The sequence below is a fragment of the Hippocampus comes genome, unplaced genomic scaffold (genome assembly GCF_001891065.2).
Source record: "Hippocampus comes isolate QL1 unplaced genomic scaffold, H_comes_QL1_v1.1 scaffold397, whole genome shotgun sequence".
In the NCBI taxonomy this organism is placed as follows: Eukaryota; Metazoa; Chordata; class Actinopteri; order Syngnathiformes; family Syngnathidae; genus Hippocampus; species Hippocampus comes.
This window is the reverse complement of record NW_017804968.1, coordinates 394,184-411,387: the sequence shown is the minus strand read 5'-3', so window position 1 is coordinate 411,387 and position 17,204 is coordinate 394,184. Positions and strand designations below refer to the sequence as shown.

The following is a 17,204-nucleotide window of genomic DNA, read 5'->3' as shown; positions in this document are numbered from 1 at the left end:
GGGCTGGGGGGGGGGGTGATTGTAACACATCACTCTCAGCATACAGTTAGATAGTTGAGATGAATCGCTCTCTTGTGAAACTGGGACCAGTGATAGCGAGGTTACACCAGGGCAGCATGGGCACAAGCTGTCGTTTAGTGTGTGCGCGCGTTGTGCGCGGTCCACCATGCACATGGCGGATCAGGCATCCGCTGTCGACAATGGGGGGGGGGTGATTGTAACACATCACTCTCAGCATACAGTTAGATAGTTGAGATGAATCGCTCTCTTGTGAAACTGGGACCAGTGATAGCGAGGTTACACCAGGGCAGCATGGGCACAAGCTGTCGTTTAGTGTGTGCGCGCGTTGTGCGCGGTCCACCATGCACATGGCGGATCAGGCATCCGCTGTCGACAATGTGAGAAGGCATCTTTTTTTTTTTGCCCGCTTTGACCCCCTCCCTCTGTTTCTGTCAACTCTTGCCAAAAGAATCAACATCTTCTGCGCTCAGCCCCCCCCCCCCACCAGGATTAGAAAAAGAAAAGATGGTTGTGTCACATGACGCGCCTAATATCCCCCCCAATAGTTCTTTTCCTCCCTCTTTAATGTGCTTGAAAGAATTAGGCCCCTTATGCAAGCAGGCCGCCTTAACCCCGACTATTCTCGGAATGTGGTTAATCACCGAAGGTCTTCTGTGCTGTTCCATTTCCAAGACGGGCCTTTGAGGTCCAATCCAAATCGGTAAAGATTTGAGTTTGCTTTACTCATTTCATTCAAGAATTGGAAAACGTCAGCAAAGAGGAGGAAAAATAGAACTTACAGACGAAGTCACTCAGGGAGAAGACGACTTAACTCTGCTGACTTTGTCAAATAAAGCTCCAGGAAGTCTGGATTAAAGAAATAGTCTCTCCTCCGGTTTTCCATCCAGGACTGTGATTTGGTCATAAAAAATAGCTTTCTAATCAGGAGGCAGCAGATTAAAAAACTCAGGAGTCTTGCATTTGAGATTTCTCACGAAAGACCAGTAGTCTGTGAGCGAAGAGTATGTTTGTTTTGATTTAGACAGCGGCACCTCAAAAGTCTAATGCCACAATTTAAGACGCTTTCTAAGTTTTATGAGCCAGTGCTGGTATAGAGCGACATTTTGTGAACAAAGAACTAGATTTGGAACTTCTCTGACTGCTTCCATGCGTCTGTTTGCGGTCTTTGACAGAAAGAAACACTGAGTGAAGACGTACTGTGGATTGCTAGCCAGATGTTTGTTTCGTGTGGTATGTTTCACATTGCTTTCGTCGTGACTGCTTTCATTTCATACTTGCGTGACATGGAATTTGTTTTACATCGAAGCATGTGCCGGAGAGGAAGTTAAGTGTGCCTCCTAATCACGGGGCTTCTTTTCTTTCTGAGTTACTCCCCCACCCCGCTTATTCAAATAAGGGGTGACTCACACAAACACAAGCGCACGCGCCAATGTGCACACACTCGTTCTGAGTCATCAGAGTCTTGCCCAGGAAGGTTGAGTTGTCGTCAAGAGCCGAATAAGCTGTTGGACTTCCACTTGGATTGCTACTCTGTGCTTCTGAAAGAGGAACAATTCAGATGAAGCGTTGGGGACATCTTCCGGAATCACAGCAGCTTCTGAAATTGAATTTTGACACAACGGCATTGCATTGTCTTCAAACAGCCATCGCCTCACGGGTTCTAAAAGGGTCAAAAGGATTCATGGCGATGGCATTTTCCATTCTACGTGTGCATTAAGCTAGCGTGTCATTCTTAAGGCAGCATTGATTGGTAGTAAATACACAGTTGTAAATACACAACTTGTTTTATGTTTAGTTTGACAGTAAACAAACTGAGAGTGCCATTTAAACAACTTGAAGCCTCTTTTTGGATTAATTGTTCGCCCCCCCCAAAAAGTTGTTTATTGTGAAGTGAGAGAACTGAGTTCACTGCCACAGTACAGCACTGAAGTTCAAGTTTAGGTTCGCAAGTCAAAGGGAAAAAAAAAAAAAAAAAACATCCGGATGAGATCTTGTATCTCAAAACTGCCAAGTCGGTCGGGTCCCTTGTATCACAAGGCGCTCGTGTGCTTTCCAATTTCCTAGCTCGCTCAGACACAATATGACGGAATTTGCTAATGACTAATTAGGAAAATGGAATTATTTGTCGGGCAAACGAACACGGCATTGGAGCGGTTGAGTAATCCCCCCCCACCCCCCTTGAACAGAATTAACATGCTAAACAACGACATAATAACTCCTCATCTGTTAGTGACAGTCAGAGTAAATTAGCAGCGCGATTCCCTGGTGGTGTTGTCGAGCAGCAGCATGGGAGGAGCGGCTCTTGTCACATTAAACCCTGTCTGCTGTCCTGTGGTGATCATTGGGGACGGCGCACCGCCGCAGCTGTCACGGAAGTCACCGGAGTAGTTTGTGACGCGTCTCTGGGGTGTGCTTGTGGATGCTTGTGCAACTCAACTGCTCACTCCTCACTCTCACTCACTCTCGCTCACTCTGTCCCTTCAGGTTCCCGCAGAGGACAACAAGAAGAAGGACGATGACGTTGTCTCCATTGGTAAAGAGCTGCCGCTTTGCAATTAAATAGGGCCCAAATTGATTTCTGAGAAAAAAAAAAACTAAACAAACACAAAACAAAATAGGTTTTACAACGGTATGCCTGTGGTTACAAGGTTAAGCATGCTGATATTTGTCACAACGGAAAGTATCGGTGCCGATAATCGGCCCTGGCGATGATCAGTCTATTCTTAATTTTGACGACTTAAATCAGATCATTGAATGCTCATTCCAGTAGAATCTGGCGGAAGTCCTCATGAAGTTTCTCCTCTCTGGAGTCAAAATGGTTCGTCGTACTGGGTTGATGAAATCAAATACCCTTCATTGAATAATGCCACTCTGTCAAGGGAAATGCCAACAAGCCACAAAAGTAGCGTCACGTTGAACACCCAAACCTCAACTCACCCTATTGTAAGCAAGTATGCAGTTCACATTTTTTAGGTTCCACGATTTTTGCCCTGGACTGGAATCACCCACTTTTCACCGCATCCATCTTTCCTCTGCACGCCTCCTTTAGTTGGCCAAGACACTTGCAAGGAGACTGCGCTGAAATGGTGCCTTTAGACAGCCGGCCAGTTTACTCTGCCCTCATTCAGTTGCTTAGTAACACCTGCAGGTTTGAGTGAACGGGCAACCATTCCTCAGCATCAGAGACTGCATCGCCCGTGTGTCGTATGTGCGTGCATCTCATTGGATGGGGTGTGTGTCGGTGCGCATATTGTCGGTGAGTTAAAGTGGGAGTGGGTGAGTGGGAGTAAGGATGCCATTACGTGGGAGCTAGGCCAATTCTGCTCACTGTGTTTAAGATCAGGATTTGACCATGAGTGGCTATGAGTCTCTCAGGGGAATGGCTTTTGTTGTCTTGAGTTTAGCATCAGAGACTGCATCGCCCGTGTGTCGTATGTGCGTGCATCTCATTGGATGGGGTGTGTGTCGGTGCGCATATTGTCGGTGAGTTAAAGTGGGAGTGGGTGAGTGGGAGTAAGGATGCCATTACGTGGGAGCTAGGCCAATTCTGCTCACTGTGTTTAAGATCAGGATTTGACCATGAGTGGCTATGACTATCTCTCAGGGGAATGGCTTTTGTTGTCTTGAGTTGTCAGAGGTGTGACATCAAAATCACATTGGGCTGATTTCCTTCTCCAAGGTTGCTGTGAATTGTTTCAATAAGGCAACTGTGCCGTTAGCTCGAAATCTGTTCGCCAGTTGTCATGGTTAAAAAGAAGCTCCCCCCCCCACTCAGTCGTTTGTTGGTGTTCCATAACTCGGAAACGTACCCGCACCAAGCCCAGAAGTCTCTTCTTAAGGTACACACCTTGTAATGTTATGGATGATGATGATGATGATGATGATGATGCAGCAATTTTCCATAACCCGTCTCCAATTCACACTCACATTCACACCTATGGACAACTTAGTGTCTTCCATTAAACTGTGTTGTTATATATGGGAAGTAGTTGGATTAAAACGCTTGATGGCAAAATGGACAGTCCAAACTTTTAGACACAAAGCTAATATGTAGCGCCACATTTAAATCAGCACTTGTCCCCGATTGCCTTCTCTGCCACATCTTATGGTGTTGTAAGTAGACTCTCAAGTTGTTTGTGGAGGAGTGTTCGCATATCTGCCGGGATAGGGACGATTCTGCTTGTCTTTCCCAACACGTCAAGACCACCACCACTACCACCCTTGTCTCCTTTATCACCGTTGTTGCTGCCCCCCTGCTTGTATTTTCCTTTTGTTTTGTCTATCCCGCCTGACTTAACTCCACTCTCCTCCATGAAGCCAAGCCTCTATCAGTTGAACTATCATCCCCTCCCCGTGGCTTCCACTTCTTCTTTTCTCCTCCTTGTCTGCCTTTCGACTGATAAGTTGCCCCGCGTGTGCTTATGTGTGTGTCTGTCTTAGTGCTCCTATGCGCGGGGGACGTACTACTTGTGCGTGGACAGCCTGCAGCCTTCCCAGATCCTCATCAGTTTCTCTGGCCTGCTGCGCTGGGGAGGAATAGACACTAGTAAGAAGTCACGTGTGCATGTGACCCACATACAAATATATTTTAACGGTCACAGCCTTCATTTGAATACTCAGTGGTACCTTGAGATACGTCTTAACTCGACTTGAGTTTTTCGAGGCAATTTTGTTGTTGTTTTGACAGGCTCTGTAAGGTCGCAGTGAACTCACCTCGCTGTTTACTGCCACTCCCAGCTCAATTTCACTGGCAAACAAACATAAAACAAACACACCTAATGTGTCCGCAACGACGCATAGCATTTCAGTTTGCGAGCTACTTCACATTAAGTGGTTTGAATGCAAATGGTCGAATGGCACACGTAGAAAGACAAGCATAATAGTACTCACAGTCATATAGTCTTTATTATCTAGGAAGAACTGTTAACATTAGTGCCGTACTGATGAGCTAAGAGGAGTTTAGACGTCCCAATGACCAGTTTATCTGTGCCTCCGGCAACTGACCAAGGTGAGCACACCCGCAAGAGGGTCATTTTATTTTGGGGGAAGGGGGAGGCTGGAAGAGATTAATGGCATTTTCATTCATTTGACGAGAACAGAATATTTCAAGGCACTGCCGAATCGATCAATGTGGATGCTAAGTGAAAGTTTTCCATCTCTGCATCTGTGTGCGTGTGTCGACTCCACCCTTTTCGCCCCTCTCAGCTAATGACATTTCAGCAACTCGCTGCCCCGCCCTTCTCCAGGCTGCCCCGTTCCACTGGAAGAGCAGACGGTGTCAGCCGCCCGTAGTCACCATCGAGACCAACTGCTCCAAAGCCACCGTGCTGAATCTACCCGAAGGGTAAGGACATAGTCTGCGTTCAAACTCTCCACCTGGGCCCAGACGACACACAAAAATAAATAAAAGAAGTATTGAGGTCATGAGCACTCTTCGCTGGAGTCTCCACAAATAAGCATTCACACCAATGGGCAACGTAGTCATCAATGAACCTAACATGCTTGTAACCTCATCTATACAAACCACAATTCTCCTTTTAGCGTTGCTTTTCCACGCTCATGCTTTCATATAATAATCTCAAATTAGCTCAGCGTGACGAGGCTGCTAAATTTAGGTCCATAATTCCAAGTGGTGTGATCCTGTTACTTGAATGTATGGCTTTTCTTTACAGATTACGATGGGAAGCTTTTCATGGGGGTTAAAAAAAAAAAAACAGAAAAGGAAATATTTTAGCCTTTATTCATTCCAACCGATGAATGTCTGCCTACTGTCGATGATGTAGGCAGTAGCAAAAGACAATAGTCCTCGTCTCGATCTAATGGATTCTGCCTCGACCATGAGCAGAAGGTCTAGTTTATGGAGCGGGGCGCTGCATTCACATGTATTAGGCTCTCTTTTCATTGCGTCCATCTGCCCGTAGCACACACTGCGTGCTTATTTGTGTTCATTCAAAGCAGCTCATTTGTATGTGCTTCACAATGTTCCAATTAGTTTATTTGTCATTCAGACATGCTGTCCTGCCTTGATCGTTCAGGGAAAAAAAAAAAAAAAAAAAATCAAGGCTTACCTCCACCTGTCTCTTAGAATTTTTTTTTCTGTTTTATTCCCTCAACCAAAGTCTTTCCCTTCATCTGGGATCATTTCACTTTTAGATGGTGTTTATTCCACCGAGCGCCTGCTGGTGCTCATCCGTCGAGTTAGTCTGCGATTGCTGAATTATGTAACGCTAATGGAGCCGTGGAAATGGGAGTTCTACTTTTCCTTAGGTCTGACCAGACGATGAACTCAGCTCGGTGCTTCGGAGAGCACATCAGGCTGCTGCTTCTTCGACTGGGACGCGGTCCCTATCATGACATGTTTCAAATCACTGTGAAACCTCCAAATTGGAACACGGTTCATTCTGGCAATCTCTTTTTTTCCCACAATTTTCCCTAGGCAAAAAGACATCATTCAAACTGTTACAACCCATAAAACCAATTTGCTCTGCGGCAATTAGGAACAAGCTTGTTGGTAAGCTTCCCTGGGAATTTCCATGTTAGCCATTAACTGTTACGCCATTCAGCGTTTTTAGTGTTGCACTGAGCAGCCTTTCACATGCGACAGAATGTTCTGGTTCATTTGTTTGTGTCAGAGTTCGGAAAGACCAGAGGAAGAACCGTGAAATCTGCCGAGGGGGGTTCATGCTAAAAAAAAAAGTTTTACAACGAATCACGATTGCATGCTTCCTCTCCCACCTTCAGGCGTCATGTTTTGTCCTTCCACACGTACGCCGAGCTGGGCTACCATGTGCACCTGTGCAGCAAAACACCTTTCTCCTTTGGGGAGGAGGATGCCATCATGTCGCTCTGTACCAAGGTGAATCACGCAAGCTTGTTCTCATTACCTCCCCCGGAAAAAAATAAAAGTTGCCAGGAAAATAAATGGCGAAGATGTATGAAAATCTACTAAAGTAACTAATTATTTTTATTCCATGACATTACAAGACTGCTTATTCAGTGATTGTAATGCGTGAAGATGGAGAGTTTTCACACAAGTAATGAATGTCAGGATAGATCCATTTATAATGCGAAGGTTATGTATTTATGTACTGTCTTGCCTTTACCTCTTCACACTCACCGATTTGCCCTTGAATCTATCACAAAAGTACACAATAAAAAGAACCCATAGTTCAATGAAATACGCTCAGACTACGAATCCCTTTGCCGGCAGCATTTGAAAAGATATCGGGTCTGTAACTTCAACCGGTTCACTCTTTTAATGTGAGGAAAATAACAGCTAATGTTATCAGGGAGAAAGTGACATGCTTTCGTCAGAATAGGCCAAGAATCAAAAATTGCGTTGCAGTGTTCGGGCTCGGGATCTTCACCCAGCCTAGATGATCATCGCTTGGGGAGTGAAACTTGCCCCACTGTTGCACAACAGCTCAGAAACTCATCATCGGACAAAGACGGATGATCAAACTTTTAACTTGTGGTTCAATTTAATTCACACTTGTGGGTCAGCAGGCATTCCGTAGACCCGACAACAATTTCTATTCAAGCAACATTTCCAAAATAAGTGCTCGTTAAAACCCATACAGTGCCAGCCCATGGTCAAGCAATGTAGCTTTGAACTTCTCAACCCATCAATGGCAGTGAATATTAACTCTCCGTAATGTTTTATTATTTTTTTCCTAGGAAAGTCTTCGTTTCAGTGAGAAAGCAAAGGTTATCATGCGTGCCCTGTCCAAAGTGGTTGCTTCCTTCCACGACCGGCATGGCCAAAAGCCTCACATAAGACACAGCCTGGAAGAAGCTTACAGTCCCAAACAAACCCAGCTGGAAAACTGGCAGGTCCAAAAGGTTTGGATGTGTCGACTTTTTCTTCCCGTTCATAGAAATCATCTCTCCTCTGATGTGAACGTATGTATGCTGGGGCCCTCCTCAGGTGTTCAGCTTGGCTGTCTATCATATGCTGTGTGATGCCCTTGGCAGGGAAATGACCCCTCAGGAGCGCTTTGCCGTACTGGCCCTGACTGCTGACCCTTCACTGCTGGCTAGGGCACGCAGACCGCACTCCCCTGCATGTAACATGTCATTTTCTGTATGCTTGTGTGTTCATTTGACGATAATGCGCACTCGGCACAAGGCATTAGCGTTGTATAATATTGGATTGTGTTGCTATATGGTGACTATTCACTGTGAGAACAGACAGCTGATGCTACAAAGCAGCACTTTCTCATTTAATGGTGATAGGCATTTGTTTATTCAAGTACATTATGCATTTATTCGAGGGGGAGGCCTTGACTGGCATATATTGTTGAACGTGGTCCTGAAAATACTGTATTAACCGTTTCGTTGGAGTCAAAGCATTCATTTTCCCCTTGTTGTTCTTGCATCGCTATTCCCTAAAAGCGCGTCAGGAGTTAAAGCCTCCGGAAACGTGGATTGACAGGCAGCCGACAGAGGAGGAGGTCAAGGCAGCGACTGTCCTGCAGGCTGCCTTCAAGGGATTCTTGGTGCGAATGGTCTGCAATTCCTCCAAAGCAGGTAAATTCACATTTCAATTTCAATATCAAGGTCCTTTTTTCCCAAGTACTATTCTTGGGGCAGTTACAGTCTGGCGAGTTTCTCCTTGGAAATGCTGAGCAAGCAGCAGCGCAGCAACACATCTGTCTTCATGAGGAGAGTCCGTCGCGCTGTCCAAACACATAAAAGCATGCGCTAGGCACCGTCTGCTTCCTCTGGTCACAGTTAGATTGAGCCCGGTGGCATGTATTGAGCCTCTGAGCAGAGGATGAGACTGCCATTCTTTCTAATACTTTCTGACATGCCACGGGTCGCCACTGTGCTGATACATAGACATCAACACGCTCAAAGACAAACACATGCACGCCACGCATCCCTGCAGTGGTTCACGGTGGGCTGGAGGCTAGGTTCTAGTTTTCTTTACGATTTTTATAGATGTGCTTTTCATCTTTTAGATGTTTGTCTGAGAACATTTGTCAACTTCTATGTGTCAACTTCTATGTGCAGTACACATAAAAAATGGAAAATATGATTTATTGATTTTTGATGAGTCATGGTGGTGGTAAGTACTTGGAGAGCTAAGTTTTTTTTTTTTTCATGTTGTACTTATTTATTGAGAACGCCGAGTTGAAAAATTAATCATTTGAATTCATAAATTTGAAGTTTTACATGTTCGGTGGGCCAGGTTAAGGAACAGAGCAGGCCATATTTGGCCCACAGGCCATATTTTTGCCCACCCCTGCTTATGATGCTCACTTGGGCAATTTTTTTTTTTTTTGAGGGGGGGAGGCGACATTGCTGTACTTCTCTCCAAATTGTTGTACAGCATATTCATTGGTCAAGCATGCCGCTGTAAGGCTGCCACTTAAATTGATAATGTCTTAATTAGGAGAAGCAATCAGGCTTTTCTGCTGCGGCAACAACTCTTTTGGTTGACATGCAGGCTTCTTTTTTTTTTCCCCCTGCCCCATGTTTTTTTTTTTTCCTCCGCATTCGCTCTTCCCGTCTGTCTCTAGCCTCCCCTTGGTGATAAATATAGTAGGTCTTCATCTCTCAGTGGCCTGCCTTGGCCCCGATGTATCACTTTCAGAGAGGCGGCCATTTGAAAGAAGCAGACCGCCCGCTTGTTAGCAATGTGACACCTGTGCAAGTGCAACACAATGTCGACACAGTTGTGCTCGCTCCATGGAGGTACAGTAGGAATAGGCTGCGATTTCCCCTCACCCGGCGAGGCAAAACAGGCTTTCCACTCAAAAGTAGGTCAACCCCAATAAATGTTTCATGTATTGGCAATGTGCATTGTCTTTCATCTTTAATGCTACTTTGCCTGTGTTGATGCGCTACCCATGTCGTGCAGGCACCAAGGAGAGCATCCGTGCGTCCGCAGTGCTTTCAGACATGTGGTCAAAGGTGGAATGTGACTTTGACAAACACGCTGCCTCCCTGCTCGGGTAAATGAAGGTTACACTTTTTTTTTTTTTTTTCGTCTCTCAAGCTTTCACATCTTAGTCACAGACGTTATGCCTTCAAACCAGCAGCGAGCCTATTAAAACATCGCAGCCCTATTTGATATCCTTTCATCCTTTGGAGCTCCTCTGCTCTGCCACATGCCCGGAATTGGCTCCCTCTTCTGGTTGCGGCTGCCAGGCGGGGAGCATTTTCCACATTGTGTTCCATCTTTTTTCCCAGCGGTACCATCTGCTGTTTATCCTTACGTCGTTCCAACGCGCTCGCAGCGTCTGCCGTATGACCCACCGCCTGGGGAAGTGTGTTTGTGCGTGAGCGCTAAGGGCCCCGCTTCATCCGCGCACGGTGGTTGTGGACATTGCGTGGTTCAACTTTTATGATTAGAGTGGAATCTCCAAGCAGAGACGTAATCCCGTTCTTTTGATTTGTTTCATAATGCAGGACGTTTTATTTCCTCCAGAGGGACTCGAGATAGTATTAATGCTTTTCTGACTCAAGCTGTCTCCCGTCAACTAAACAGGCTCGTTCATTTTCAGTGGTGCTTTTTTGTCATTAGCTGGAGCCTACCTTACTTTGGGCGAGAGGCGCCATGACCTAAATGAGCATTTCCATTCACTTTCACACTTTGCCAATGAAGACTCTCTTAATAATATCGTGTTCTCTCAATTTTTATGGCTGAAATTTCCCTTAAAAAAATTTTAGACTGGTCCGACTTACAAGGAAGAAAAATAGGAAGAAAACATGGCAAAAATTGGAATACATGAAGTTATGGTCACAAACGAAAATCAGCGATAGGGTGAATCCGTGATATCCGAACCACAAAGTAGCGAGGGAACACCGAATCATATTTTAACACGAATCACGTTGCTCGAGGCAGGTGGAATCGTCGCATTCACAAAACCTTCACTTTTCAGCAAAGTGTCATCACTTTAAAGTTGGTCAATAATTTATGAAAATAACCCCGCAGTGGAGAAAGAGAGAACACAGTGCATAGTTGAGGGTCCCTTTGTGATGCATAGTCCTTCATTTTTTTCTTCTTATTGTTTTCGCTTTCTTGCTGCTGTTTGTACTGTGTTGCCAGGCCAGAGCTTCTTACTCTATTTCGGTCCATGGTGTCACACGCCTTTTGCCCAAAGTCAACTGGGATCGGCTCCAGCTCCGCTCTGCGGCCAAAATGAGGACAAGCGCTGCAGAAAACGGTTGACTTTTGATGTGTCCTAAAATATCGTTTCCCTTCTGCACAGGTACATGTTTGAGCTCTCCGACAGGGAAACCATAATCTACCCGTGTCAGATGGATGAATGGACCAAAGTCGTCTTCACCGACTACTCCGTCAATCTCCCGGACAAAGCCAACTCCTGGATCTTGGTCTTCAGGTTGGACAAATTTGTCAATGCGACCGCTCTTTTTCCCATCTCTGAGTCTCCATGATTGCTTCTGAATTGAATTGCTCATTTTCTCCATGTTGTATGCGTGTGAAGAGAGGTGTTCTTTTTTACGAAGGAGACGTTACTGTTGCCAAAGGTCTACAGTCCGGTCTCGTATTCTCGCCTGCACGTCATTAATAACGACACCGGAGAAGAGCTGAGCAAGCTCATCACAAGAGTCCCGCCCCTTCTTTATCAACCCAATGAGGTTTGATTATTACTTCACGAGTTGTGTTCTCCAGAGACCAAATTTTCAAGTGCAGTACTTTTTACTTTTACAACTGTGATAAATGTCGCAGTGATAAGACCTTGCTCTTGCACGACAAAAACAATTGACAAATCTTTTTTTTTGCACCTCCCACTGCAGCTGGGTTACACGTTTGTCGCCGAGGTCGTCACACCTGAATCGCCACCCGCTAACGCCAAGTGGACCTTGCGCTTGACTGCCACCCGAGAACCTCTCCCGAAATTGTCCCACGTGCCTCCGCTCAACACGTTTGCCGTGCAGGAATTCCAGGATTATTACATTCCCAACAATAACAATATTATATGTGGGTAAGACCAAGAAACACCGACAGTAGTCCTCCTGCAACTCTTAACATGATTAGCCGACCTGTAAATGTAACCAATGTGTTGCTCATGATACCTGAATGGCAGTTGTGATTGTAATTAATTTTTTTTTTCTCTCCCTGCAGTTATACTTTGAAGGTGACCGTGCCTCTCGTCGGCACTGTTCACTTTCAGACATCCAGCCGTTATGTCAAGATACGTCTGTCAATCTTGGAGCAAGAGACGGTAGTTGCCAGCGCCATTGGCCAAGGCCACGTTGTCATTCCCGTCGCCAGCTTTCTGCCCAACGAAGAGAAGGAGGAGGAGGAGGAAGAAGAGGAGGAGCTAATAGGTTTGGGACTGTTAGAGAGTGTTTTCGTTTTTTTTCCTTGAAGGGCGGGGTTACAAGGGATGGGTTTTACGGTGGTTCTTATTTATACTTGTTTATACGGCTGCCGCTAACGATTATTTGAATCATCCATTAATCCGCCAATTTTCAATTAATCAGATAAAAAGATATTCCACCTCTTTGTTAAAAAACACAACATTATTTCCAAATGACACTCCAGAAAATGCACAAACATAAACTTTGATTTTGTGCTGGTTTGGTCCGTCATATACACAACAATACAGAAACATGTTTATTGTTTTGCAAACGAACAGTTTTCATTTTGATTCAACACAAAAGAAAATCAATTCATTTGATAATCGTTTAACCATAGCTGTTGATTAACTGTTGCACCTCTACTTGTGTGACAGTTAAGAATGTTAAAATGTTATTGAAAACAAGTTTGATGCAATGACTTGCAAGTCATCCGGTGCCATGGAAGATTTAGTTCTGCATTGGGGCTTCCACTGTATTGTCCTTAGAATGAACTAAACTCAGATAGCACCCCCCCACCACCCATCAGAGAGAAACTTTTGCAACTCTTAATTTCTTTTTTGCACTTCCTGCTGCGATAACAGGGCGCGACGTTTGTCTTTTTATTTTCCTCCGACTCAGGCCTTTGCTCTCCTCGTTACAGCTCCCAGTGGCGCGGTAGAAGAGAACCAGCACACGCCCCCGGTCCAGGAGGACGAGATCAAGGTGTTAGATGACAGCACGGACGAAGACGAGGAGAGCAGCACGTCGGGGAAATCAGACAGCGAAGATGACCACTTGCCGCCGCCCACCAAGGCGCCGGTAACACTGACTGCGTGGACGTTCCTCCTCCTCATCCTCCTCCTTTCTGCTTGTCTTCATATCCAGTTTTCACTGCCAGATACTCATAGCACCTTACTTGCAGACACACACACACACACACACACACACACACACACACACACACACACACACACACACACACACACACACACACACACACACACACATACATGAACTTCACCACCCACCCACCCACTCACTCAATTCACATTCACACACAAGAGGAGAGCAGCAGAAAGTAGAAGGATACTTTAGTTGCTCCTGTCTGACTTTGCAGCACTTGCCAGGGAGCAGTAATCGCTTCACTCGTCGATTAACAATCACACGCAGGAGATGATTTTTTTTTTTTTTTTTTGATGAAACACCACATGCAGAGCCACTAATGAAGAATGAGCAGCAGCGTGGACGGTAATGAGACGGATCATGACGAATCCAGTAAAGCATCTGCAGGCGGCAGTCATTCGCATACAGTATTGATTAGTCCTTAAGACCACTGATCAATTAGAACGGGCGTCTGTGATTAAGGCGATGGTACACGCTGCAGAGAGCCACGGGAGACAGTTTGATGCTTGCTTTCGGCAGTTTGAGCACGAGCTGTTTAAAAAAAAAAAAAAAAAAAAAAGTACAGGTATTGCTCATTCGAATGCCATGTCCTTACTGTGATTTTCAGCAATTTTAACATTAAATATTCTCTGCGTGATATTTTTGTCTGCCTTGCATCCCCCTCCCCCGGTATTTCACATTGACTTTTTTTTTTGTATGTATGACAGGATCACAGGTATTTGCTGAGGGCAGAGGTACTGCACCACAGCTGGGATTTGGATGAGTCCCAATTGGCTTTCGCCCATCTGCTCAGTTTCAAAGAAACCCAAGGTAAAGGACTACAATACAGTAAGCCCATTCCAAATCCCACGTCGCACGTGAAAAGCGCTGTGCTCTCGCATGTGTGGGTATTTGACTCACCCGCATCATAGAAATAAAAGTTATAGCGGCTCCTCAAGACTTGTAGCTCAAATCAAAATCACGTCGACTTCAGCTCAGCCTGGCCGCTTCCTCTGAATTAACCAACAGGCCAGATCAACGTCGATGCACCAGAGATGTTCGCACCCTTCACAGCTGCTTTGCTGCTCTTTTTTTTTCTCTGCTCATTCCCTTGTCTTTGTAGTTACTTCATATGTGGATACATGAATCTTGTCGACCAGCGACCACACAAGCATCCTACGGTTCTCCGCTAGGCTTGAGGAAGTGGGTCAATGGGAAGTCAAATGAAGTTTGCTCTTCGTGCCCCCACCCCCCCCTTTCCCGGTGCCCTGGGAAATATCTCAGCAGGAAAGTGAATTAATTTCGCCCAGTTAAGCCGCGTCTCAACGGCGAGGCTGTGCCCTTGATCGTGCTCCCTATATGCTACATGGCTCGCTCACGCCACGCCGCGCTTTGAAACCCCGCTTTTAACAAGCCAAATAGTAGCGCGTGCATGTTTAATGCGCAGCTGCCTGCAATCCCCAGGATATATTGCTTTAGCCCTCGGTGCTTAGCACATAAACATTGTTTTGTTTTCATTTAACGGGTGTGTGCACCTGTACAGTATATCAGCCTTTATCGTATGTGGCTTTTATTATCACAAAATGGCATTGTGCTGAATTTCCAAATGACTTCAATGAGAGTAAGTTGGAGTCCTGGCTAAATGATGGATTGTTGTAGGCAGAGAGCCTTTTTTTTTTTTTTTTTTGCCACTGTTTCGTTTTAGCTGTGAAGTGCAACAGTGCCACCTAGCACACAAATGCGTACACAACACATGCTGCTGCTCATATTGAAAGGTTACACAAATGGGCAGGTAAACGGTACTTGTCAAGGCACCATCGTGAACACACCTGAGTAAGACTTTTTTTTTTCTTTCGGGAAAAGAATGTACAGCAATTTGACAGTCGGTTCAAAGTTGAACACTTGAACATGTCTTGAGCGGTGCCAATTTAAAAACAAGCAAAAGTCCTTGCTTTTTGAAAACACCTGATAGACATGCAATGCTGTTACAGGACAATACTGTCACCTTGTGGAAAGTCCTGTATTCTAGCCTACCCTTTTGTTGTGAATTGGTTCCACATAAATACACTTGAATATCAGGTTCCATGGTTTGTAATTTAAAATAAAGCAAAGAAAATAGAATGGCACCCTGAACATCTGTCGCTGCAAAATGCAGTGTTCTTTCCGGAGGAATTGATGGAATCAGTTTCTGCCACGTCGGGCAGTGATGAACCGAGTACGGACACAGCCAAAGGCAACCGAAAAGGCGAAGATGACAAGGGGAATGGGAGCTCCTCATCTGTCTCCAGAGAAGAAACGGTAATTAAAAAAATTTTTTTTTGAAATCACAGCAGGAATCGCTTCTTTTTGAAAAGCTTAAATCTTTGGCAATTCCGACATGCAGTTAACAACCCAGCTTTGCCTCGGCTCCCCTCATCTCCCCTCAGATAGTTCGCTGGTGCGGTAGCTTAAGAGTGCCTGGTTGTCAGCCCTGAGTGTGTGAATGTCACACAGAGAATGTGGGCGTATTTTTCTGTGTTTGACTTTGATGCCTCCAACTGCGTGCCGCCAAAGAGAGAGAAATAAAATGTTAACTGACCTTTTGAGGTACTCTCAAAAAGTGGAGACCACAGCCACACACCCACCTGCAGAGTCGCCATTGTCAAACAGGCTCCGCCTCTTCAAGACACAGACACGACACTGCATACAGTATTTTCGATGAATTTTGTTTTATTGTGTGTGTGTGTGCTCAAATAGTAAATAGAGTTGAAAGATTGTGGAAGGATTGCAACTATATGAACAAAAATTGTTTTATCTGGTCTGTCAAAATTGTGGACTCGAACATCCCTTTCGATGACACAGAATGTTAAGACGTGCTTCTTGTTTGCCAAACATCTAATCCTAAATGCAATCAAATTTGAAAGGCTGATTTTTTTTTTCTCTCTTTTTTCCCCCCCAGTGCGCCCGCTCTCTGCAGCGCATTTCCATTTGAATATGTTTTCTTTCATTAGCGGCACTGCGTTGTTGGAAGCTGCCGATGTCATGATCTGCGAATAAATTAACTGAACAATGACATATTCAGCGAGCGCTGCATCAAGAAAAGAAAAATCTCAATCCAGCCAAAGTTGCTCATCGAAGGAGACAGACTCATGCGTTTGCAGTGCAATGACCTTCAGATGCATTTGTGCCGGTGTGTGTTTTGTTTTTTTTCTGCGTGTGTGTGTGTGTGTGTGTGTGTGTGTGCGTGCGTGCATGTGCAGGGCCTTGACCTGACCAAGGCCAACTACACGCTGCGTGTGGCTGTCGACAAGAGCCAAGCTGAGAACATTGTGGTGAAGAAGGATGTTGAGCGAATAGAGCAAATCAAGGCTATTAAAAGAGCCTGGGAGGCGGCTGAGCCGGGCCGCGCTGCCAAGGTAACCGAGTGGCTGCCTGTGTTGGGAAGGTAGGCAAAAGTATTGGGACACTCTACCTTAGTTCACCCCTGGAGTGCAACTCCGTTTTTGTTTTTGCAGGCATTTTGGACATTTGTGTCAGTGGTTCGAGGTGTCAAATATCTAGAAATTTGGATGTTCGATACCATTATGAAGGCTTACACAATGTCATTTTTTTTTCTCCCTTAAGTATCGGTGGCCGGTATCGGCAGACTTCATGAGTAACTGGTGCCTTGAAATAAGCTGGTATTGGCCGAATACAGATATCTGGAATGTTTGCGGTAAATTTAGATTTTAAGAGGAAGGACGTCGGAAATATACCGGATATGCTGTAGCTCTGTCCCAATATTTTTGTCCGTAGCTTGTGTTACTCTGCTGTTTTTGTCATGATTTGATTTTCGTGTTGTTGCAGGCATGGCAGTTACGTCTCAACTGGATCAGTCAATTTTATCCCCCCAAAGATGGTGACATTCCAGTTCCAGAGGTGTCCTCCACCGAATCGGGTAGGTTCAACAAAACAAAATGGCTTCCGCGTACTCTAACTACTTCATCTTGCCTTCAATCTGATGGTTG

The 17,204-nt window shown here is 45.2% G+C and overlaps 1 protein-coding gene across 1 annotated transcript in view; it reads left to right on the top strand.

Annotated features, from left to right (window-relative positions):
• Positions 1 to 17,204, top strand: part of adgb (androglobin) — a 30,846-nt gene that overhangs the window by 10,079 nt on the left and 3,563 nt on the right. Inside the window, exons 13-30 of the mRNA XM_019889575.1 lie at positions 2,506 to 2,554; positions 3,760 to 3,860; positions 4,462 to 4,567; positions 5,227 to 5,365; positions 6,763 to 6,877; positions 7,699 to 7,863; positions 7,949 to 8,087; positions 8,416 to 8,550; positions 9,887 to 9,980; positions 11,241 to 11,372; positions 11,478 to 11,631; positions 11,791 to 11,978; positions 12,119 to 12,324; positions 12,998 to 13,155; positions 13,947 to 14,049; positions 15,374 to 15,516; positions 16,458 to 16,613; positions 17,044 to 17,134. Of these exons, the coding sequence (XP_019745134.1) occupies positions 2,506 to 2,554; positions 3,760 to 3,860; positions 4,462 to 4,567; positions 5,227 to 5,365; positions 6,763 to 6,877; positions 7,699 to 7,863; positions 7,949 to 8,087; positions 8,416 to 8,550; positions 9,887 to 9,980; positions 11,241 to 11,372; positions 11,478 to 11,631; positions 11,791 to 11,978; positions 12,119 to 12,324; positions 12,998 to 13,155; positions 13,947 to 14,049; positions 15,374 to 15,516; positions 16,458 to 16,613; positions 17,044 to 17,134 (2,374 nt within the window). The remainder of the gene's footprint in view (positions 1 to 2,505; positions 2,555 to 3,759; positions 3,861 to 4,461; positions 4,568 to 5,226; positions 5,366 to 6,762; positions 6,878 to 7,698; positions 7,864 to 7,948; positions 8,088 to 8,415; positions 8,551 to 9,886; positions 9,981 to 11,240; positions 11,373 to 11,477; positions 11,632 to 11,790; positions 11,979 to 12,118; positions 12,325 to 12,997; positions 13,156 to 13,946; positions 14,050 to 15,373; positions 15,517 to 16,457; positions 16,614 to 17,043; positions 17,135 to 17,204) is intronic.